This window comes from Trachypithecus francoisi, unplaced genomic scaffold (genome assembly GCF_009764315.1).
Source record: "Trachypithecus francoisi isolate TF-2019V2 unplaced genomic scaffold, Tfra_2.0 Lachesis_group4, whole genome shotgun sequence".
Lineage (NCBI taxonomy): Eukaryota > Metazoa > Chordata > Mammalia > Primates > Cercopithecidae > Trachypithecus > Trachypithecus francoisi.
In genome coordinates, this window is record NW_022681469.1 from 67,970,697 (window position 1) to 67,996,398 (window position 25,702).

The 25,702-nt window shown below is 37.8% G+C and overlaps 2 protein-coding genes across 8 annotated transcripts in view; one reads left to right on the forward strand and one right to left on the reverse strand.

Annotated features, from left to right (window-relative positions):
- The window catches only part of SLC25A40 (solute carrier family 25 member 40), a 56,746-nt gene extending 48,128 nt beyond the window's left edge, over positions 1-8,618 (reverse strand). For 2 of the 4 annotated variants that reach the window (XM_033193881.1, XM_033193882.1), the window contains exon 1: positions 8,366-8,618. The gene's annotated coding sequence lies outside the window, so the exon portion shown is untranslated. Of the gene's footprint in view, positions 1-7,692; positions 7,911-8,365 lie in introns of all 4 variants that reach the window. The other 2 variants (XM_033193879.1, XR_004433184.1) reach the window with 2 other exon arrangements.
- Positions 8,492-25,702, forward strand: part of DBF4 (DBF4 zinc finger) — a 32,596-nt gene continuing 15,385 nt past the window's right edge. For 2 of the 4 annotated variants that reach the window (XM_033193870.1, XM_033193872.1), the window contains exons 1-6: positions 8,648-9,048; positions 10,323-10,498; positions 17,341-17,520; positions 19,200-19,250; positions 19,685-19,754; positions 20,337-20,413. In XM_033193870.1, the coding sequence (XP_033049761.1) occupies positions 9,003-9,048; positions 10,323-10,498; positions 17,341-17,520; positions 19,200-19,250; positions 19,685-19,754; positions 20,337-20,413 (600 nt within the window). In that variant the 5' untranslated portion in view covers positions 8,648-9,002. Of the gene's footprint in view, positions 9,049-10,322; positions 10,499-17,340; positions 17,521-19,199; positions 19,251-19,684; positions 19,755-20,336; positions 20,414-25,702 lie in introns of all 4 variants that reach the window. The other 2 variants (XM_033193871.1, XM_033193873.1) reach the window with 2 other exon arrangements.

The following is a 25,702-nucleotide window of genomic DNA, read 5'->3' on the forward strand; positions in this document are numbered from 1 at the left end:
TATATAAACCTAAAAATAGAGCCCCAAATATAAAAAGTGAAAGTGATAGAACTAGAGACAGATAGTTCAACAATAGTTGGAAACTTCATCATCTCACTTTCAATAATGAATAGAACCAGAAAAAACATAAGGAATCAGAGAGACTTGAACAACACTATAAACCAGTTAGACCTAACAGACATATATTGAACACCCCCCGCAAATAACACCAAAATACACATTCTTCTGAAGTGAACATGGAACATTCCTTAAGACAGATCATATGTTAGGCCACAAAATAATTCTTACTTAATAAAACTAAAATAATTTTATCATTTTTTGACCAAAATAAGAGAAACTGTAAAATCAATAATGAGAAAATGTGGAAAATTCTTGAATACATGGAACTGAATAATATACTCAACCAATGAGTCAAAGAAGAAATTATAATGGAAACTTGAAAATGTCTTCAGATGAAAGAAAATGAAAACACAACACACCAAAACCTAATGGACACACCAAAGCAGTGCTCAGAGGGAAATATACAGTTATAAAAATCTACATTAAGAAATAAGAAAGATCTCTCAAATCAATAAACTAAACTTCTCCCTATAAAACTATCAAAAGAACAAACTAAATCCAAGGCATGTAAAAGGGAAAAAATACTATATATCAAAATGAAGATGAAAAGGAAAAAATACTATAAATCAAAATGAGGATGAAAAAGGAAAAAATACTATAAATAAAAATGAGGATAAAAAAAGAATACAAAAACTACAGAGAGAAGTAATAAAACCAAAAGTAGTTTAAAGGATCAACAAAATTCACAATCTTTTAGGTATAATGGCCAAAGGGGAAAAAAAGACAACTCAAATTACTAAAATCAGGAATGAAAGTGGAGACAATACTACCAGTTAGTCTATTTGTTCTTGAGTCAATTGTCTGCTTACTTCTTTTTTTTTTTTTTGAGACGGAGTCTTGCTCTGTCGCCCCAGCTGGAGTGCAGTGGCCGGATCTCAGCTCACTGCAAGCTCCGCCTCCCAGGTTCACACCATTCTCCTGCCTCAGCCTCCCGAGTAGCTGGGACTACAGGCGCCCGCCGCCTCGCCCGGCTAGTTTTTTTTTTTTTGTATTTTTAGTAGAGACGGGGTTTCACCGTGTTAGCCAGGATGGTCTCGATCTCCTGACCTCGTGATCCGCCCGTCTCAGCCTCCCAAAGTGCTGGGATTACAGGCTTGAGCCACCGCCCCCGGCCCTGTCTGCTTACTTCTAAATACACTTATTAGAAACCTGTTCTATCAAAAATCAAAATCTCCCCAAGAGAGAAAGGTCCAGGACCAGATGGTGTCACAGATAAATTCTATCAATATTTAAGAAAGAATTTACACCAAGCCTTCTTAAACTCTTCCAATAAATAAAGGAGGGAACACTTCCTAATTCATTTTATGAAGCCAATACAGCATTACTTTGATGTCAACGCCAAAGACCTCACAAGAAAACTAGCGACCACTAGCCCCTTTGTATGAAAGGTGCAAAAATTCTCAAGAAAATACCAGTAAACCAAATACAACCACGTATTAAAGCAAGTATATATCATGACCAAGTCAGATTTACCCCCCGGGAATACAAGGATGGTTCAACACATTAAAATCAATCAACGAAATACACCATGTTAATTAAATGAAGGAAAAAAATTATCATCAACTCAATTGATGCAGAGAAAAATCTGACAAAATCCAGCACCCTTTCATGACACATATATGTGACAAAGGAGGAAAAGAAGGGAACTTCATCAACCTCATAAAGGACATCTATGAAAAAAACTCAAAAATAACATCATATTTAACAAAAGAAAGACTGAAAGCTTTTCCCTGAAGATCAGGAAAATAAAGAGTATGTCCATTCTCTCATCACTTTGATAACACATTATAACAGAAGTTCTAGCTGAGGCCATCAGGCAATAAAAAGAAACAAAAGGCATCTAGATCTGAAAGAAAGAAGTAAAAGTATCTCTAATAGATGATTTGATTTTATATCTATAATACCCTAAAGAATCCACCAAAAATCTATTAAAGCTAATAAATACAGCAAAGTTGCAGAATACAAGATCAACATATAATAATCAATTGTATTTCTATACAAAGCAATAAACAATTTGAAAATGAAATTAACAAAACAGTTTCCTTTACCATAGCATCAAAAAGAATGAAATACTTAAGAATAAATGTAATCAAGGGGGTGTAAGTCCTGTACAATGAAAATCACAAAACACTGTTCAAATTAAAGAAGACTTAAATAAATGGAAAGACACCTTGTGTTCATGAATTGGAAAACATATTGTGTAGATGATAATACTCTACAAATTCAATGAAACTGTGACCAAATTTCCAACTACTTTTTTTGTGGAAATTGATAAGCTGACCCTAGAACTCATATGGAATATTAAGAGACCCTGAATAGCCAATCTTCAAAAAGAACAAATTTGTAGTACTAATACTTCCCAATTTCAAAATTTACTAAAAATCTACAGTAATTAAAATTGTGTAGTACTGACATAGGAGAGACATATAGATCAACGGAATAGAACTGAAAGCCCAAAAACAAGCCTATACATCTACAGGCAACTAATTTTTAACAAGGTTTTAAAAACCTTTCCATGATAAAAAGAATAGTCTTTTCAACAGATAATGTTGGGAAAACTGGATATCCACATGCAGAAAAATGAAGGTGGACTCTCTACTCACATCATATACAGAAAATTATCTCAAAGTGGGTCAAGGACATAAATGTAGGCAAAGTACAGAATTCTCATAAGAATAAATCTGTATGACCCTGAATCTGGCAATAGTGCCCTAGATACGATACTAAAAGCACAGGCAACAAAAGAAAAATAAAATTAGATTTTATTTTTAAAAAATTGTGTATCAAAGGACACTATCAAAAAATTGAAAAGACCAGGTATGGAAAAGAACAAAATTTTTGCAAATCATTTATCTGATAAGGGTCTAGTATTCAAAATATATAAAGAACTTAAAATTAAACAAGAACAACAAAAAAACCTTCAAAAAAAGGGGCAAGGGACCTAATATTTAGAGAAGGTATACTGATGGCCAATAAGCACATAAAAAGGTATTCAACGTCATCACTTATTGGGAATATGAAAATCAAAACCAGAAATAGATGCCACTGCACATCCACTAGGAAGGCGATAATTAAAAGTACAGAATATCACATGTGTTGACAAGGATGTGGAGAAATGGGAACTCTTTTACGCTGCTAATGAGAATGTAAAATGCTGCAGCCACATGGAAAATAGTTTGGCAGTTCCTCAAAATGTTAAACAGAATTATAATATAATCCGGAAATTCTCAGTAATAATTCTAGGTATATACCCCAGAGAACTGAAAACATAATAGTCTAACAAACATTTGCTTGTACACAAATGTTCAGAGATTATTATTCATAATAGCTAAAAATAAAAATAAACCAAATGTTCATCAACTGATGAAAGAATAAACAAAATGTGATATATCTCTACAAGAGAATTTTATTCATCTCTAAAAAGTGAAGACCTGATATATGCTACAAAATAGATGAGCCTTGAAAACATTATGCTCAATAAAAGACACAAAAAAACCCACATATTCTATTTCTATGAAATGTCCAGAATAGGCAAATCCATAGGGACAGAGAACAAAAGAGTGGTTGCCAGGGATTGAGGAGACAGGAGGAATGAGAATGAGTGCTTGATGGGTAAGAGGTTTCCTTTTCCTATGTTGAAAATATTCTGGAATTAGATAGTGGTGGTGATTGCACAACATTGTTAATATACTGGAAGCCACTGAATTCTACATTTCAAAATGGTTACAATGGCAAATTTTATGTTATATGAATTTTACCTGAATTTTAAAAACTGAAACTATATGAGATCCCAGTTCACACCTAGTGAATAACAACACTGTGCTTCATACATTACTGGAAGGAGAATCAAAACGTCAATAGTTTCTCATACTGTTAAATATTATGTTACATGATTCAACATTCTAAAAGAAGTAAAAATACATTCCCAAAAAAACCTTGTGTACGAATGTTCATAGCAGCATTATCCATAACAGCCAGAAAAATAGAAACAAGCCAAGTGTCCATTAACAGGTGAATGGATAAACTGTGGTATATTCGCACAATGAACTACTACTCAGCAATAAAAAAGAATGAACTACTGATATATGTAAAGCAGAAATGAATCACAAAAAGATTACATTATGAAAAATAATTACAACCCAAAACGTACAAATTATATGATTCCATTTATATAATGCTGAAATACAGAGAAAACCATTCTATGATAATAAAAATCAGAAGACTGGTTACTTCTGGTGGGAGGAGGGAGACTGGAAAGAATGAGGCATCCTTCTGGGATGACAAAATGTTTTGTATTTTCATTTTAGTGGTAACTACATGGATATACATATTTATTAGAATACATAAATTCATATTTAGATATATAATGTTTAAAATGGCTGTATTTTATTGCATGTGGATTATAAATGTTTGAAATTTTATACAATAAGACTTCTACGAGCATAACAGTAAACAAGCTTCACTGGGCATAGCACATTGTTAGTGCTCAATCAAAACAGGACGAAAGCAGGAAATGAGGCAGGTAGGTAGATTATTTTATAGTCATGGCCAAGAATGTGTCTCATACCACCCTAAAGGAATTTACAATTTAGTTCAGTATGTAAGATATAACCTCTGAACTGGTTCATTATCTGTAACAGCTGATGGAAGTGCCAAGTAGCCTCTGAATTATGTTGCTTTGAGGCATCCATTACCATATATTCCCAAATTCTGAATCCTCCTGTCTTGCTTTTTTTTTTTTTTTTTTGGAGACAAGGCTTCACTCTGGACTATAGTGGTCAATCATAGCTCACTGCTGCCTAGACCCCTGGGCTCAAGTGATCCTCCCACCTCAGTCTCCTGAGTAGCTGGTACCACTGGTGTGCACTACTCTAACAGGGTTAATTTTCTCATTTTCTGTAGAGACAGGGTCTCCCTATGTTGCCCAGGCTGGTCTCAAACTCCTGGACTCAAGTGATCCTCCCACCACGGCCTCCAAAAGTGCTGGTATTACAGGCTTGAGCCACCTAGCCCGGCCTTTCCATTTTTGATCCTTCACTTAGGATGTGTTCATGGGCCTGATAATGCTGAATTTACCCTGGTTTCCCAGCCCACATTCACCTGAGACATTAACTTCAGTGCCACAGTCACTAACCAATCCTATCCTTGCATACACTTAGCCTGCAAAACTAAGAATTTAACCTTATATATAACCTTAAGCCCTCCAGTTCACCAGGATAGTGAGACTACGAAATGTGCAAATTAAATAATAAAAATAGACCAGAACACATTTCAGAAAACAACATATCAATAGTTGGCAAATGAATCAAACAGGAATGATTATTATTCAAGACCCAAATGAGCAGGAGATAAAGGTTGAATCTAAGCTAGGTTTGCTATGGACAAGAAAAAATATTTGCTAAGCCAGGTGAAGAGGCTTAGGCAAAATAAAGAAAAAAAGTGATAAGTATTATAAAATTAATTTGTCTAGATTCTAGAATAAAAAATTTATATTTGAATATGTGTGAGGTAATCTGAAAGATCAGATTTAGATCTCTGATAATCACAGAAAGTTGTGGAGTAGACTAAACAATATTATCTTCATTTATAGATAAGGAAATTCTAGCATAGAAAAGTTAACTTTTTTTTCTTTTTGAGATGGAGTTTCGCTCTGTCACCCAGGCTGGAGTGCAATGGCGCAATCTCAGCTCACTGCAACCTCCGCCTTCTGGGTTCAAGTGATTTTCCTGCCTCAGCCTTTTGAGTAGCTGGGGTTACAGGCGCACTACACCATGCCCAGCTAATTTTTGTATTGTTAGTAGAGCCAGGGTTTCACCATGTTAGCCAGGCTGGTCTCCAACTCCTGACCTCGTGATCCGCCACCTCGGCCTCCCAAAGTGCTGGGATTACAGGCTTGAGCCACTATGCCCTGCCAGAAAGGTTAACATTTGCCCAAGGTCATAAAACTAGTTAGGGATAGGGCAGGTAATTAATAAAATTCATTTCTCTTGATTCACAGCCACATATTCATTTAATTACATCATGATTCTGCTCAATGTTCTCCAATTTTGCCTAATATAACTCTTGAACAAAGTTTCTCACCATAAATAACCCCGCCCCCATTCACTTCTTGAATGTCTACCCTTCCTCTGAAGGAATGTTTTCAAGCATATTTTCAATATCTACTTTAAGACAAACCCCATCCTCTTACCAACAGACCTGACTACTGGACGATTAAAGGAGGTTTCTATCCTTACTGACTATAGCCACGTCCTTTCTGTGCCTACTAAAAGATTTAGGTTCCAGTAATATTTTTAAAAACTAACCTTGGATAATAGATTAGAAAATTACTAACTATTGAGTAAAGCAGACTTCCTGTTTATTTATTGCTCGGAATTACCACCTTCAGTGCAGCGGAGGGTGAGTCTAACAGCATAGGGTGCAACTATGTTACTGTCCTTCCTCTTCACAGTAAATAAGACACACAACTCATCTTTCACAAGAACATAAAATGGACTTCCTTTTTTGAAAAAATGTTCCTCAATAGAAGCATGATGAAATCTTTCCCACATCCTCTAAACCTTCCAAAGATCAAGTCTTCCCTTCATTATACTTTCCTAAAACAACTATTTTTTTTTTTGAAAGAGTACACTCAACCTGTCTGAACTTCAAGCTTATCATTTTTATCTAGTACTGTACTCATCTCCGCCACCTACTCAAATTACCCTTAAGGAAACCAATGATACCTGAAACGCCAAAATCAAATACTTATTTTTCAAGTCTTAAACTTACCTGTCCTGGGGATGAAGGAACTGGTGCAGCGCTCACTAGGATATAATTACAGAACTCTTAATGAGCTCTCCTCTGTGCCAGGCACTGTACTAAGCATTCAAAAATGTTCATTTAACCTTCACAACATCCCTGAGAAGTATTACCCCCTTTTAACAGATTAAAACTGGGGCTCAAAATTACCCAGAGGCCAAGTAGTGAAGCCCATATGATTCTAATGTTTGCAGTCTCTTCCCAATTCTGTGGCATTTCCTCCATCTCTTTCACTATTTCATCAACCACGCTTTTAATCAGTTCTCTCATTTCACATGCTCTCCTTGGCAATTTCATTTCCTCCCAAAGCTTTAACTACATTATATATTAGTGCTTCCCAAGTTTTTAAATCTTTCTGTTAATATAAACATTTTGTGCTCTCTGTAGCTTATATTTTGAAAATAAGTTCCCATAGAAATCACAATATTGAATACGTTTATTTAAACCACACTTCCTTCCACCACTCAAGATCTGTTAACCTTTAATGAACTGCCCCATGATTAAAATCAACAGACCTTGAGGTAGAAATATTTTCTTGGAGAGATATCAAATCACTCTATTTCCTCTTCCCATGTCCACTTTTCCTAGACATTTCTCTCGAGTCATACACATCTTCAACTGTCTAATAAGCATAGTTCCATGATTGTCGCCCCAGGGCCTTCAACATAAATCTGTGTAAAACCAAACTCTCATTTCCCTTAGCAAACGTGTTCTCTGCGTTCCAGCTAATATTGTCACAACCCACCCTTGTCTATTCTTTGAGGTACCTACCTGCAAAACTGTAACGTTGACACTGACTTCCTTGAGTTACCAGGTAAAAAAATCAAACATTATAGGAGTGCCTATTATGGCCTGGAGTAGAGGAATGCAAAATAGTTCAAAATATCCTCTTCCTCCTGAAGAAAGTTTGTTTGTTTGTTTTTTGGCGAGGCATGTTCCAACTTATAAAATTAAAATATATTCACAAGCATTTTAATTTGATCTTTAATCTCTGTTTTACAGAAAAAAAAAAAAATGAGATGTTACTTTCCACTCCTTCATTGTTGAAATAAACTTACACACAACTAAACGAAAACAGTTCTGTATACAATAAAAGTCAACAGGGCAGCGCAAATAGCCAACTACCCAAGGACACAAAGTGACCTGGACGGGTTCTGGGGTGTCGCTGCCGTCAGGACCGGGGGCCGCCTGGCCGTACCCTCCCTCCGACGTCCTCCGGGACCGCACTCTCTCCCGCAAGTCGCTCTGCGGCCTGTCCTCAGCCGGCGGGGTCGGCAGTGACCGCGGGAAAACCCCGCTGGCTGTGCGACCCAGGGCGCGCTGAGCAGGGGCTGCAGCTGCCGCCACCGCCCGGCTCCGGCCCCGGCCAGAGCTGAGTCCGGGATCGGCCGAAGACCCTCGCCTTCAGCCTCCCAGACGTCCGACCAGTGGAAAATTAGCATACCTGCGGGAGAAAGCAGCTGGAAGGCCGGCAGTCCTGGCAAACCTAGAAGGCGGAAATAACCCTGGTGATGGGCGGGGCAGGGCTCCGGCGCTAACTGCATCCACTAGGTTTGGTCAACACAGAGCCGCGCCAACTCTCTGTGGCTGCGCCAAGACCTGAAGCGGCGGACTGAGAGCCGGGGTCAGAGGCCGAGAGGGCATCGGAATGGGAGCGGGGCACATGAGAACACACATCCTGCGGGGACGGAGCGAGGAGCCAGAAGGACAGCGGCGTGAGGGGGCGGGGCGCGCGGCGCGAGAAGGCGGGCACGAGGGGCGAGCGCGAGGCGGGGCACGGCGCGCGGCGTGAGACGGGGCGGGGCGCGCGTATCGGCGCCGCGGCCGCGTGACGCGTTTTCAAATCTTCAACCGCCGCAGCCCACTCGTTTGTGCTTTGCGCCTTCCTCCTCCGCGCTTTGGAGCCGGATCCGGCCCCGGAAACCCGACCCGCAGACGCGGTGCCTCTGCTGCGTGGAGGCCGTAGCCGGCGGAAGGAGAGAGGCGGCCGTCCTGTCAACAGGCCTGGGGAAGCCGTGCTTTCGTGGCCGCCCGGCGCGACACTTTCTCCGGACCCAGCATGTAGGTACCGGGCGACTGCCATGAACTCCGGAGCCATGAGGATCCACAGTAAAGGGCATTTCCAGGGTAAGAAGCCCCTCCTCCGCCTGCAGTCCCTTTAATCCTTTCCTCCCCTCGTGGTTCCACCATTGATTCTTCAGACTTCTCCCGCCGGTTCCTCAGCTTTTTTTTTCTGACCGCCCTCCTCTGGGGTCTGAAGGAAGGGGCTCCGTTCAGTGTTTTGTCTAAGAAGGAACGGATTCCGGCCCGGCCCCTCGAGCGCTCTGCCCTTTACAGCGGCGGTCCCAGGTTCATTCCCGGTCGTGCCTTCGGTTGAAAACTAGCAAACAATGTGCAGATCCGGGACCTCGCTGGGGCTGCCGTGCCCTCTTCTGCCGGGCTTCCGCAGATGCTGCGCCTCCGCCCGGGCCCTTGGAGGCGACGGACAGCATCCTCAGTTTAAAGTCAGACACGCTTGTGGCTTTTAGCTTCAGTACTAGATTGAGTGATTGTGGGTGGATTTTTGGTCTTAACCCTTGAAAGTTGTTTTTTTCCCTTCCTCATAAGTTGGGGGAAAGCATTTGTATTTCAAACATCCCATTGCTGGTTTCAACATTACAAACAGGGAAACAAAAGCACATTTCCATTTTCAATCACTTTATTTGGTGAAACGTTCCACTACCTAAGTTTTTTGTACAGGCATTTGTGTATGTGTAGTAATTACCAATTTAAGAACAGGTTGCGTTTGAAAAATTAATTTTTAAAGCAGTTGCTTGGATCTCAGATCTTGTTTTTAATGAAAATAATGAAATGAAAGGTTTAGTTCTTCGTAATGGACCATTAAATTCCTAATACATAGACAAATTGTATGTGAAATGGACCATTTAGTTGTTAACATGCAGACAAACTTTATATGAAACTAAAACTTGAGCAGTCTGAAACCCTTGACTAGGTTATTCTGGGTAACAGAGGATTCTTTCATCGCTAAATGAAGTTTAAACACCAGTTTTGAATGTTCAGCAGAATGGCAGATGCTCAATCAGTAGTTGAGTATTAAATACCCCCATGGAGTTTACATCCTAAAGAAGAAAATCTTTCAAAAGAGTTTTATATAGCCCCGTGCCTCAGGAATAAACACACGAATATTTCTTGCTGAGTCAACTATTATTTTACAATATGCGTTCTGTGAAAGTATATAGAGCGTTTTGCCTCTATCCTAAGTAGTACTACAAAGAAATACATTTCAATGCTAATAAATTGGTAGGATTGTAAGGATTTTTATTTTGTAATATTGTATAATGAAATGTTTTAAAAATAGTACAAGTGTCTGTAAAACATCTGATTCTAAACATCTTTAATAGCAGGTGGAATCCAAGTCAAAAATGAAAAAAGCAGACCATCTTTGAAATCTCTGAAAACTGATAACAGGCCAGAAAAATCCAAATATAAGCCACTTTGGGGAAAAGTATTTTACCTTGACTTACCTTCTGTCACCATATCTGAAAAACTGCAAAAGGACATTAAGGATCTGGGAGGGGTAAGTGAAAACCCTAAACTGGCATAGAAGGAAAAATTTGTAACTACTACTTTCTACTATGTAATCATTTAAATTTTTCATTTTGGAAAACTTAAACCCTTCTATTAGCACCAAGATTAACGTTATTATCAGCTGTTTATCGTTAATGAAAAACCATTTGTTTTAACCTTTTGTGGACTGGCAAAACTTTCAGGTTTCTCCGATTAGCAGTCTAGTATAAAGTTCTCAGCGTGTAAGACTCTCCTGTCCTAGTGGAACTGCTCATTGACTGCTCACTGTAATGTTGGAATGTCCCCCAGATGACAGCAGTTTCTTGATTATGAATCTTGGGGAGCTACGTAAGTTTGTGTGGACTAGTGTAACAGTTAAGAACGTTATTACAGAACACCCATGCAAACCACACAATTAAAATTGTTTCTGAGTGATACAGATGTTGTTTCAACAGAATGAATGTTATTAAAGGAATAGAAATTTACATTAAGAATCTGGAGATACTTTTCTACCTTGTACACTGATTAGATGATTGGGAAATTAGAAATCTCAGGCAAAGGCTGGGCGCAGTGGCTCATGCCTGTAATCCCAGCACTTTGGGAGGCTGAGGTGGGCGGATCACAAGGTCAGGAGATTGAGACCATCCTGGCTAACACAGTGAAACTCCATCTCTACTAAAAATACAAAAAAAAAAAAAAAAATTAGCTGGGTGTGGTAGGGGGCGCCTATAGTCCCAGCTACTCGGGAGGCTAAGGCAGGAGAATGGCGTGAACCCAGGAGGCGGAGCTTGCAGTGACCTAAGATCGCCCCACTGCACTCCAGCCTGGGCAACAGAGCGAGACTCTGTCTCAAAAAAAAAAAAAAAAAAGAAAGAAAAGAAAACTCAGGCAAAATTCTAGGACCTTAATAGGATTAAGGTTAATATTGGATGAATTTTAGCAAATGAGGTGATAAAGGTTTTTTCTGTTTTAAAGGGTCATACTGGACTTTGACTTTCTGGAGGTCCTCATCTTTGAGTGTCTAAACTGATCCTTTCATTCCCAGACTAGTAACTTTTCATTTTATTTTTATTTTGAGACGGAGTCTCGTTCTATATGGCCTGGGTTGGAGTGCAGTGGTGCGATCTCGGCTCACTGCAACCTCCGCCTCCCAGGTTCAAGTGATTCTCATGCCTCAGCCTCCGCCTCCTGAGTAGCTACGATTACAGGCATGTGCCACCACTCCTGGGTAATTTTTGTATTTTTAGTGGAGTTAGGGTTTCACCATGTTACCCAGGCTAGTCTCAAACTTCTGACCTCAGGTGATTTGCCCACCTCAGCCTTCTAAAGTGCTGGGATTTACAGGCATGAGCCCTCCAGGCCCTGCCAATTCCCAAACTAGAAACTTACCAGAAGAACATGTGCTAACAAGTTTCCTGGAACTGTTTGTTAATATGATATTTTATTTACCTATCTCTGAAAAGTTACTTTTTTACTATTCATTTGGTTAAACTAAAACACTGTGACATGCTTGTAATAGTAGTATTTATCATAATGATCATACGACAGCATTCTTAAAGGTCATGTTTTCTAGGCCAGCCACCCTGTTGACTGTGTATGTATTAAGAGTATCTTAATGTGTTAAGGACCTTAGACATTGAGTAAAAAAAGACCTCTTCATCTTAGAAGCAAAGTACTTGAGGTCCAGAGAAAGTAGATGGCCCAGTTAGAGCAGTATTAGCTTCTTAATTCCAACAGCAACATAGTTCCTGCACCATTCTGCTCCTCTAGCAATCAGTGGTTACAAATGGCTATCTGGCTGTTAATTCATACCTGTAATCCTAGCACTTTGGGAGGCCGAGGCAGGTAGATTGCTTGAGGCCAGGAGTTCAAGACCACCCTTTGCAACATGGCAAAACTCCATGTCTACTAAAAAATACAAAAATTAGCCAAGAATGGTGGCGCATACCTGTAGTCCCAGCTACTCAGGAGGCCGAGGCATGAGAATCGCTTGAACCTGGGAGGTGGAGGTTGCAGTGAGCCAAGATTGTGCCACTGCACCCCAGCCTGGGTGACAGAGTGAGACCCTATCTCCAAAAAAAAAGTAGCTCAAAGTAGCTATCTGATGTGGTTTGATGACAGCTTTCTCAAATACGATGAACAGCCCATTAACTCTAGGTCTAATGGTCTAAATCAGTGATATTTAGATTTGCGTTTTTATCAGTAGAACTCTGAACAAAATCATATTCAGAAGTCCAACGTGTAAAGCCTATAAAAAGGGAACTCCTTGGGCTAAAACAATAGTACAGAGGCTAAAGGAAGAACCACTTGCCCTGTCACCTTTCTTTCTCTTATCTCCACAGCAGTTCCTGAGGTAATTGCAAGAAACAAATTTTGAATTACTTCTGCCATACATAATAGTTGAGGGACCTTTTGGTTTTACATACTTCGTCTTACTTTGAAATGATTGAAGTAGACCAGTGAAGTTAGGAGCATATTAAGGGTGTGAGTTCCCAAATTTTCCTTTGGATTTCCCAAAAATTCAAAGCTATGGATTTTCAACTGAATTTGATTTATTAACTTTCTTCTAAAAAAAAAAAGTTTTATTTATTGAATTCTGATCTTCCCATACTATCTTTTCTATAATTAATGATATTTAATTCTCGGGTCCTGGTTTCTTTCTTCAGCACATTTACTATTTCTATCACTAAAAAAGATTTTGTCATAAAGATCTCCTACATGAGCTAATTTATCTTCACATCATTACTTTAGGTGCCTTTTTAATTCACCACGTCACATACCTTGGTTTCTGCAATCTCGGTGAAAACATCTTAATACCCCATTTATCTGCAGAGTATGCTTCTGACAAATTTAACCACTGAAAGCACAGCACCCAGATTCTGATATAAAGGCGAAATACCTTTAATAGTGCAAGAAAAGTAGGTATTACAAAACCATCTAAGGAGAACGTGGGATCAACCACAGTTAGGTCCATGTCTAAATAGTTTTGGCTAAAATAAGGCAATTGGAGAGGAACAGAAATGTAAGCCAATTACCTTGGCGTATTAGCTTGAACAGTAAAAGGTTTGGTGTTCGTCATGATGACCTTGAGTCATCAGAAAACAACGTTTTGAGTTTACTCTTTAAATGGCGTAGATTCAAGAATATCTAGTAAATTGAATAACCTGGTAGAACTGATTCAACAAATGTTTGAGTATGGTGTGCACTGCACTCTGTGTTTTGGTAGATTCCAAAATGAATCCTGCCGGGCTTGGAGGCTCACGTCTATAATCCCAGCACTTTGGGAGGCTGAGGCAGGCGGATCACTTGAGGTCAGGAGTTTGAGACCAGCCTGGCCAACATGGTGAAACGCCATCTCTACTAAAAATACAAAAATTTAGCTGGGCATGGTGGCACACACTTGTAATCCCAGCTGCTGGGGAGGCTGAGGCAGGAGAACCTCTTGAATCTGGGAGGTAGAGGTTGCAGTGAGCCAAGATGGTGCCACTGCACTCCACCTGGGCAACAGCGAGACTGTCTCTCAAAAGAAAAATAAAATAAAAAATGAGTCCTTATGTCCGTCCTATCCTCACGTTCTAACCTAGGTAGAGATGACATTGGTACAAGTAATTGTGTTAATAATACAACATAGAACATCAAGAGCAAGGAGAGATTAGTTCCAGCTGAGAAATTGTGGATTTCATTCACACACAATTGGAACACGGCTTTGAAGAATGATGAAGATTTGGGCATGTGGGAATTCATTCAAAAATTATTCCACCAGTGTCTCCAGTATATCAGCACTATTTTAGATCCTAGAGATAGAAAAATAAGTAAAATATAATGCTCTAGGTATTCTTAGTCTAATGGAAACCTCAGACAACTAAATAATTTGTATTAGAGTGTTATCAATGCTTTGACAGAAATATGTAGAAATTGCTATTAGAACACAGAGATAGGAATGATTAACTCTGCCATTAGGAATCAACAGAGATAAAGTTTGAGCTGGATCTTGAAGTCTTAGTTTGCAAGGCAAATAGACATACTGAATAGAGGAAATCATATTTAAAATATATGTCAATGTGGTTTGTTTCTACAACTGATGTTGCAGTGAGATTTGAGCTTAGGATATAGGTGGGGGGAATGGCAGAAAACAAAATTACATTAGGGCTATGTTGCAAAGGGCGTTTTATTCACTACGGAGGAGTTTTAACTCTGTAAGAAATGAAAAACCAAAGGAAATAAGTGATACTAACATAAGAACAGACATACACACCAATAGAACAGGGAACCCAGAAATAAACCCTTGCATATATGACTAATTGATTTTCAAGAAGGGTACCAAGACCATTCATTGGGGAAAAGATGATCTTTTCAACAACTGGTGCTGGGAAAACTGGATATCCACATGCAGAAAAATGAAGTTGGACCTTTACTGTGTCGGATGCGTAAATGAGCTCAAAATGGATCTAAGATTTATTTGTAAAAACTAAAACTCTTAGTGGAAAATATAGGGAGAAGTCTTCATGACATTGGATTTGGATATGATATCAAAGTCATGTGCAACAAATGAAAAGTGTAAAATTGGACTTCATCAGGATTAAGAACTTTTGTGCCTCAAAGGACATTTTCGGGAGTGAAAAGACCCACAGAATCACAGGAAATCTTTGCAAATTATATATCTGCTAAGGGATTAATATCCATAATACCTGTATAAAGAACTTCTATGACCCAAGAACAAAAGGACAAATGGCCCAATTTAAAAATGGGCAGAGGAACTGAAAAGACATTTACTCAGAAAAGGTATACTAATACTAATGACAGATAAGCACATGAAAAAATGTTCAACATCACTGATCATTAGGGAAATGTCAGTCAGTAATCACTTAACACCTGTTAGGATGGTTACTGTTAAACAACCAGAAAAATAACAAGTGTTAACAAGGATTTGAAGAAGTAGAACCCTTGTGCACTCTGAGTGGTAGTGTAAAACAATATAGCCACCACACAGAATAGTATGGGTGGTTTCTGAAAAAAGTAAAAAATTGAATTACTGTATGATTCCGCAATTTCATTTCTGACTATACATCCAGAAGAATTGAAAGCAGAGTCTCAAAGATATTATTCACAATAGCCAAAAAGTGCGAACAGCCCCAATGTCCAACAAGTAAATAGAAAAAGAAGAGGTTGTATATACATACAGTAGAATATTATTCAGCTTTAAAAGGAAATGAAATTCTAATTCATGCTACAACATGGGTGAACCACAAAAAACATTGTGCTAAGTGAAGGAAACCAGTTACAAAAGAACAAATGTAGGATTCCATTATATGAGTTACCTAGAATAGCCAGTTTCAGAGATGGAAAGTATTAGAACCTCTGACATTACTAGGGCCTCATATTTATGAAAATGAAAGCAGTATTTGATGTGTGAATTATTCATTTATATTATTGCCTGGCCCTTACAGGCATTTGAGTCTGTAATCCCTGGAATAAATAAATGTAGATACATTATTTACTGGTCAATGAAAATGAATGTTGGTCAAAAAAATGATTTGCACTTAACCAAGGAGGTCACTGGGCTCAGTAGCAAATTCTGCTTACTGCTTAGATGAAGTTAACTTATCTGTTACACACCTGACTTCATTTTTATTATCCTCATTTATAGTGTGAAATCCTATAGAAATTAGATACAGCTATTTGAAATATTTTAAGAAGTCTTTCATGGATGTCAATTGTTACTGCTTATTAATGATTCACAGTTTACTTCTGGTTAGTGGGTTTTTATTTATACTATACATATTTATACTATATATTTTTCTAACAATATTAGTATTCTGCTTAGTATTTACTTCTACCTATTTTTATTTTCCTGACCCTGGCAATCTTTAATAACCTTCACTTTGGTATGTGTCTTTATAAGTAAATTCAGATATTTAGGCGGTGATCTTCAAACATTTTAGTAAAGTAATTCTTTTCAAACAGTATTACACTCTTAAGGGTAAATGTTCCCTGCATCCTGTAAGTTGAAGCCTCAAGGGAAGGTGTAATAAATTAATGATTGATTTAGACTTGTATTATCTGCTATGGTAACCATTAATGATATGTGGCTACTTAAATTTAAAGTCTTTAAAATGAAATCAAATTTAAAAATCAGTGACTTGAGCTAGGCGCAGTAGTATGTGCCTGTACTCTCAGGTACCTGGGAGGCTGAGGCAGGAAGCTCTTTTCAGCCCAGGAGTTCAAGGCCAACCTGGGCAACATAACAAGACCCCATCTCTTAAGAAACAAAATATTCAGTGGCTTAATCACACTACCAAGATCATTTCAAGTACTTAGGTAAGTTGTATTGGACACTGCTGCTTTAGATCATGGGCTTGAGTCGGAATGCGTGTGTTCAAATTATATTATTTGCTACTGGGTAACATTAAGTCACCTCTCTTCACTTTTTCTCCTGCAGAAAATGTAGATAGTATCATGGGGCTGTTCCATAGATTACGTTAATTAGCATATATAAAGTATTTAAGAGTAATATCCAGCACATGCTGCTGTTGTGCTGTTATAGGAGCTCTTCAGAAAAATATAGTACAAAACCCACCAATTTACAAAATAATTGCATCAAATTGAACTTTTTTACTGTGCTTGGCATATGAAACAGCTTGTGGTTTTTATGACCTAGTTGAAAATACCTTGGTGGCATGTGCCTACAGTCCCAGCTATTTAGAAGGCCAAGGCAGAAGAATCACTTGAGATCAGGGGGTTGAGGCTGCAGTGAGCTATGATTTTGCCACTTGCACTCTAGCCTGGATAACACAGTGAGACCATGTTTCTTAAAAAAAAATGTATAAATAAAAATACCTTGTTTTCTTCTAGCGAATTGAAGAGTTTCTCAGCAAAGATATCAGTTATCTTATTTCAAATAAGAAGGAAGCTAAATTTGCACAGACCTTGAGTCGAATTTCTCCTGTACCGAGTCCAGAATCTGCATATACTGCAGAAACCACTTCACCTCATCCCAGCCATGATGGAAGTTCATTTAAGTCACCAGACACAGTAAGTCTCTTAAATATGCTTTGAGACTCAGAAGGGCTATATCCTGAAGATCTCATGGTTTTTAATAGCAAGGTGGCAGTAGAGTTTACTTATGTAGAACATTTGCAAAGCCACATTATGTGTAGCTCTCCAGTCCTTAATAAGGTTGCTGTCTTTTAGAAAGGTGGTTTTTGCCTAATAGTTCTTGTGTAATCACACTCTGATTGCTTAGGTACACCCTTGTATTTAGGGATGGCTTGTAGTTTTTAGAATAATTTACAACTAAAAAGTTAACAGCAGATCATTCTTTAAAGAAGAAATAGAAACCTTTTTTATTTTCAGAGCAGGGGTCAGCAAACTCTGGCCAATGGGCCAAATCCAGTCTGTTGCCTTTTTTGTACAGCCTGCAGTTAAGCATGGTTTTTACATTTTCAAATGGTTGTATAAAAATATCAAAAGAATATTTTGTGACAAGTAGAAATTTTATGAAATTCAGATTTCATTGTCCATAATGTTTTATTGGAACACAGCCATACCTGTTTGTTTAGGTATAATTTGTAGTTGCTTTTGTGTTTTAGGCAAAATTGAATAGTTGTTGTAGAGACCATATGGCCAACAAAGCTTAAAATGTTTACTCTCTGGTCCTTTGCATAAAAAGGTTGCCAGCCCCTATTCTAGAATTATTGAAATCTCATCCCTACCACTGCATGGCCAATAAATTGAAAGATGCAAAGAAGGACAATTAAATTGATTTAATTGGGTGTGAGATGGGATAAGATCAAATGAGAGATAAAATGTTTATCTCAGTTTTTAGGTTCAAGTGTAATTAAATTATTATTTTAAAATATCCTCCTCGACTTACCTGTTATAGCCATTTGAAAATTAGGGGAAATGAGGAGAAAACAGAAGAAATGAGTCACAAAAGAGGTATCACTTGAAAAAAGAGTTATAATACATAGAAGAAAACAGAAGAAAGAAGGGAAAAGAGATCAAGGAAGGACCATGCATTCTCTGAGTTAATGCTTTTTTGGAGCAAGGAGATAATACACTAGCAATTCCAAAATAATTGTTGCTGATGGCATTTCAACTGATTTTCCTAGTAGTTTATTTAAAAAGTGAAGTAACAGCTGGGCGCGGTGGCTCACGCCTGTAATCCCAGCACTTTGGGAGGCTGAGGTAGGTGGATCACGAGGTCAGGAGTTCAAGACCAGCCTGACCAACGTAGTGAAACCCCATCCCTACTTAAAAAAAAAATACAAAAACTAGCTGGGCATGATGATGCATGCCTGTAGTCGCAGATACTTGGGAGGCTGAGGCAGGAGAATTACTTGAACCCAGGAGGCAGAGGTTGCAGTGAGCTGAGATCACACCACTGCACTCTGGCTTGGGCAACACAGCGAGACTTTGTCTCCAAAAAAAAGAGGGTGAAATAGCGTAAAAACAGTATATAAAATTTATTGTTTTTCTTACATCTTTGATTTAATAGGAACTAAAATGTAAAACAATTATAAAGAATTCCAGTGAAACCTAGCTATTTTATTTTTCATATTGAATAGAATTACTACAAAACCAAAGAGGTCACCCCAAAAAGGAAACTTTTAAATATGAGACCCGAAAGTTCTCTTTTCTTAGCTGCTTTACCTGTTTAACCTGTTCTCCAGTTAAGCACTGTGTTTTAAAAATTTCTGGTCTTTTTATAGGTGTGTTTAAGCAGAGGAAAATTATTAGTTGAAAAAGCTATCAAGGACCATGTAAGTAGGAACTGTAAAGATTCACACTGTAACATTTTGTTTTTAAAAACTCCACTGGAAATTTCAGATATTCTTGAAATTTTCCTTTCCACATTTTTAGGCAAAAGCCTGAATCTCAGCATATATTTTGTTTTACAAAGTACAGAACTTAACTTTTCATGTAGAAACATCCCCATCTTGTGGCCTTTTAAAATATTACTGGAAACTTAAAACTTGCCTTATAGTTTTCATTAAATTATTAAGAACGTGAGTATAAAGTGGGATTGATTTTAGAAATTCTATAGAAAATCTTGATGTCCTAGCTATTGTAACTCTATAGGGTCTGTTACAGATAACCACCTTAGTGACATTTAGCTTCAAATAATTGAATTTTTATTAAAATTTAGCTCATTTTAAATAATTTCCTAGAACAACTGTAAAACTTTTTTTTACAGGATTTTATTCCTTCAAATAGTATATTATCAAATGCCTTGTCATGGGGAGTAAAAATTCTGCATATTGATGGTAAGACTTTTATAATTGTTTTTTCACAATATTTGTTGTAAGTGTCCGTGTCTGTCCTTTGGTTCCTGACTTTACATAGTGAAATTTTGATAGCAAGGATGTCTTAATCTGTTCCCTGTTGCTTATAACAGAATACCTGAAACTGGGTAATGTACAAAGAAAAGGAATTTATTTCTTACAGTTATGGAGACTAAGAAGTCCGAGGTCATAGGGCTGCATCTGGTGAGGGCCTTCTTGCCGGTGGAGACTCTACAGAGTCTTGAGGCAGCACAGAGTATCACATGGTGAGGGGCTGAGCATGCCAGCCCAGGTCTCTCTTCTTCTTCTTATAAAGACATCAGGTCCACTCCCATGATAACCCATTAATCCATTAATCCCCTCTTAAAGGCCCCACCTCTCAGTAAATACTGTCCCATTGGGGATTACATTTCAACATCAGGTTTAGAGGAGACAAACATTCAGACCATACCATAAGGGATACCTATAATGGTAATTTCTTTATCTAATTTAACTACAAGAAAATATCAGTTTAACTCGAAGAGTAAAATTGCTAATCTTAAAACCTTCTTTCTTTTAATAAAGACATTAGATACTACATTGAACAAAAGAAAAAAGAGTTGTATTTACTCAAGAAATCAAGTACTTCAGTAAGAGATGGGGTATGTCTTCTTTTTTAATTTTTAAAGTAATTTTTTAAAGTGACCAAGCTTGGTTTATTTATTTATTTATTTGCAGATTTTTCCTCCCAAGTAGAAAATATCCTAGGGGCAAGCCTGTGTATGATGTGCCTGTTTCTGTTATTCAAATAAATCGTGTGTCATTTAACTTCAGGGTTGTACTCACCAGGTAAAAGTTGTTCCTGGAATAGTGGTATAGGTCACTTCCTCAGCCCCCTTTTGTTACTGCTGTTTTGTAACAGGTACTTTTATTCTGTAGAAAAACACGAAAATCAGCCTATTGTATAAACGTTCCTAATGTAAGTAATGTACTTCTTTTTGGAATATAAATATGTACTATCCTTTGCAACTGCTCTGGATGGTGGTATAACAAAATCTTGTTTTAGCATGGCTAACTGGCCTGACCTTGAAATACTTGTTAAGCAACCACATTGGTTGGTAACATTCTGTTAAACCTAATGTTCCCATTATCTTCAGTCGCTGTCATTTTCCTTGTTGCTTCTTTGAAGCATCTATACAGATTCAGGCTTTTTCCATCCTTTACAACAAATACAGTAAAACCTCCCTTCATCCCACATCCCCACCTACCTATTATCTGATCCTTATATTTCCTCATCCAAAGTTCTCAGATCTCTACTTTTATACTTCCCATTCATTTTTCAAGCTACAAGGTGTAAAACTTCTGACCAGTTTTCCAAATCATTTTGACACTTTTTAAACCCAGTCGTACTGGTTTCTCAGCTGTTGTCCATTTCTTCCTTAAACTTTTCTATTCTCTTCTGAAATTTCATCCCTTAGCTTTCTCCTGGTCTCTTCATATTTCTCAGACCATTCTTTTGTGGCCTGCTTTTCCTTTGTTCAATACTTAAATGACAGGGATCTAAAAATAATGGGCTGGGCGCGGTGGCTCAAGCCTGTAATCCCAGCACTTTAGGAGGCCGAGACAGGCAGATCACGAGGTCAGGAGTTCGAGACCATCCTGGCTAACACGGTGAAACCCCATCTCTACTAAAAAAGACAAAAAACTAGCCAGGCAAGGTGGCGGGCGCCTGTAGTCCCAGCTACTCGGGAGGCTGAGGCAGGAGAATGGCATAAACCCGGGAGGCGGAGCTTGCAGTGAGCTGAGATCCGGCCACTGCACTCCAGCCTGGGCGACAGAGCAAGACTCCGTCTCAAAAAAATAAATAAATAAATAAATAAAAATAAAAATAATGAACTGATAAGAGAGTGTAAAGACATGAAGCCATAGTGGGATGGCATATTTTAGAAATCTTGTATAGCATAATACAGCCTGATTGTTGAGTGTGCCAGTGACAAAAGATCAAGCTGGAAAAACCAGCATGTTAAGATTATAAAGTACCTTGCACTATATAAAGGAGTTAGATTTTTATCTTGGAGGCTTTGGAAAATTATGAGAAGATTATAAATAGAGTAACCTGATTGGATAGTCATTTTGGAAAGATCTTCTAGTTGACAGTAAAGAATGAATTATTTGGCAAGACCAGAAAACGGCTTTTGAACTGTTGAACACTTGTCTTTTGTTTTTTTTGTGTTTTTTTTTTTTTTTTTTTGAGGCAGTCCCTCCCCATCTGTCACACAGGCTGGAGTGCAGTGGTGCCATCTCAGCTCACCTCCTCCTCCTGGGCTCAAGCGATCCTCCCACCTCAGCTTCCCAAGTAGCTGGGACTACAGACATGAGCCACCATACCTGGCTAGTTTTTGTATTTTTTGTAGACGGGGTTTTGCTATGTTGCCCAGGCTGGTCTGAACTCCTGAGCTCAAGCTATCCACCCGCTTCAGTCTCCCAAACTGCTGAGATTACAGCCATGAGCCACCACCCCCAGCCCTCATTTTTTACTGAATACATTTTACAGGATGACCACTTGGTATATGCATGCCTTATATAAGGATTCATAAAGTTTCTATGTATTTCACATTTTTAATAAATTCACATTTATATCAGAATAATTTGCAGAAAGCAGCAAAGTAGTATTTAAATAAAACTATCAATATTGTCTTATTTATGGGTTAAAAATTTAAATGACTATTTCCAAATTTTCACAAAATGTAAGTGGCTATTCTTATATTGGACTGAGCTAAATGGCATATAAATTATCTCTGCCACACTTAGCAGATTGTTTGGATTGTATATAGAAGTAAATGTTTTAAAAAATGTAAACTCATAACGACCTTTATGGACTCTGAATACACAAATTGTGTCTGTCTTCATATATATGTGTATATATATCTGAAATAAGTTTCATAGAACAATAGTTTACCCTTCTTAATGTGGTGGATATTAATATTTCTGTGGTATTTTCATTTCTTAAAAATATTGATCACAACTCTCTGAATTGACTTTATAGCCTACTGATAGGTCACAGTTTGCAGTTTAAAAAGCATTCTGGGGGCTGAGCATGGTGGCTCGGCCTCTAATCCCAGCACTTTGGGAGGCCAAGGTGGGCACATCACATGAGGTCAGGATACCAGTATGACCAACATGGTGAAACCCCCATCTCTACTAAAAATACAAAAATGCCAGGTGTGGTGGGGCATGCCTGTAATCCCAGCTACTTGGAAGGCTGAGACAGGAGAATCACTTGAACCTGGGAGGCAGAGGTAGCAGTGAGCCAAGATCACCCTACTGCAGTCCAGCCTGGGTGACAGAGTGAGACTCCATAGCAGTGAGCCGAGATCACCCCACTGCAGTCCAGCCTGAGTGACAGAGTGAGACTCCATAACAGTGAGCCGAGATCACCCCACTGCAGTCCAGCCTGGGGGACAGAGTGAAACTCCATCTCTAAATAAATAGATGGAGGACGGACAGACGGATGGATGGATGGATGGATGGATGGATGGATGATGGATGGATGGATGGATGGATGGATGGATGATGGATGGATGGATGTTATGTCAGTGATCCTGAGAAATGGTCAAGGCCTGGCTTAAGGCAATAACAGTAGGGGAGGGGAAGATTTGAAAGATACTTAATTGGTTTCAGTGCCTAGTCACTGTCTTGAATCTAGTATTTACTAGATTATTAACATCATAAAGACCAAGTTTAGTCCTCATCATTCCTTCAGTAGTAACAAATATTAAATGCCTGCTATGTGCCATGCAGTAGGAGCCCCCATAAAACAGAGAAGATAAAATAGCTGTGAAACAGATCTTAATCTTTCTTCTAAAATAAAAACGATAAAAATACCAAATATCTTGATAGTCCAGAATCTGTATCTGGTTGAAATGATTCTCATACTGGAAATTTTTATTTTGGTATATAAAACAGAAATGTTTCTGGAAAATTTTTAGTTTGCCAAGTACTAAAACAAAACCTTTTAGTGAAATTACATTTAAGAGTCTTGAATGGACATGTATAAATTTCAAAATGTTTATTAGGTTCTCATAAATGTTCTTGTTAGTATGTATCTTATTTAGAATGTGATAATTGGATAAATGTGTTTTGCTCACTGCTTTATTTAAAGTGCTTTGAGGTTTGGGCTTTTTGATCTTTTTTTTTTTCGGTTTACTCAAAACTTATTTTGTCAAATTTTTTACATACATGTGCAGGAGGAATATTGGTCATTTTCTTTGATGTCTGTTAGGTAGGATGTTTAATCCTATTTTCATAAGATACTGATATGTGTTCCTGTTTCTATTTTCTAGAGAAGTTTTTATAGAATTGTTTTTATTTAATGTTTGGTAGAATTTACTAGCAAGGCTATCTAGCCCTGAAGTTTTTCTTTGTTGGAAGATTCTTAACTATGAATTCAATTTATTCATTAGATATAGGACAATTCAGGTTATTTTCTCTTCAGTGCATGTTGGTAGTCTGTTTTTCAAGGAGTTTGTCCTTTTTTTCTTGGTTGTCAAATTGATGGGCAAAGAGTTGTTTGTAATATTCCCTTATTAACTTTGTAGTGTCTATGGGAACTGTAATAATGTCCCCTCTTCCATTCCTGATAATGCTATTTTGTGTCTATTCCTTTTTTTCTTAGTCAATCTGGCTAAAGTTTTACCAGTTATTAATGTTTTCAAGGAAACAGCCTTTAGTGGCATTGATTTTTTTGTGTGTGTGTCGTTTTCTGTTTTCAGTTTTATTGATTTCCACTCTTACCTCTTTTCTTCTGCCTATTTTGGGTTTTTATTTCTATTTGTTGTTTCTTAGGTAAAAAGCTTGAATCATTGATTTGAGACCTTTCTTTTATTGTAATGCTATAAATTTTCTTTAAGCTTTCCTTTAGCTGCATCCCACACATTTTACATTGGATTTTTTTTAATAGACTTTATTTTTTTTAGAGAAGTTTTTGGTTCCCAGTAAAATTGAATGAAAGGTACAGAGATGTTTTACATACCCCTTGCCCTAACATCCCACACCAGAGTGGTACATTTGTTGTAATCAATGAACTTAACATTGACACATCATTATCATCCACAGTTCATAGTTCACATTTTGGCTTACTCTTGGTGTTGTACATTCTATGAGTTTTGACAAGTGTGATTATGAGTTGTATCCATCATTATAGTATCATACAGAATGTTTCCACTGCCCAAAAAATCTTCCATGTTTATTCCCCCATTCCCTTAAACCCCAGATAACTACTGATGCTTTTTACATTCACCATGGTTTTGCCTTTTTCACAGTGTCATGTAATTGGAATCATACAGTGTGTTTCCTTTTTTGATTGGCTTCTTTCACTTGGTAATATTCAATTAAGATTCCTCCATGTCTTTTCATGGCTTGACAACTTTTTAAAATCTGAGTAATATTTCATTTTCTGTATGCACCACAGTTTATCCATTTACCTACTAAAGGACATCTTAGTTGCTTCCAAGTTCTGGCAGTTTTGCATAAAGCTAATATAGATAACCATGTGCAGGTTTTTCTGTGGACATGTCAACTCATTTGGGTAAATAACCAAAGAGTATGATTGCTGCTTCATATGGTAAGACCAAGTTTAGTTTTGTTATAATGTGCCAAACTGTCTTCCAAAGTTGTTGTACCATTTTTGCATTTCCACCAGCAATGAATGAGAGTTCCTGTTGCTGATAGGTTGGATTTTCATCTTTATTCAATTAAAAATATTTTTAAATTTCTCTTGTGATTTACTCATTGTCATGTGGGGTTACTTGGAATTTTATTTGTTTCCAAATAGGAATTTTTCAGCTATCTTTCTGTTACTGATTTCTGTTTTAATTCTGTTATGGCTATATAACGTGCTTTTTATTATTCATTTAAAAAAATTTATCAGAGTTACCCAGAATATAGTCTAT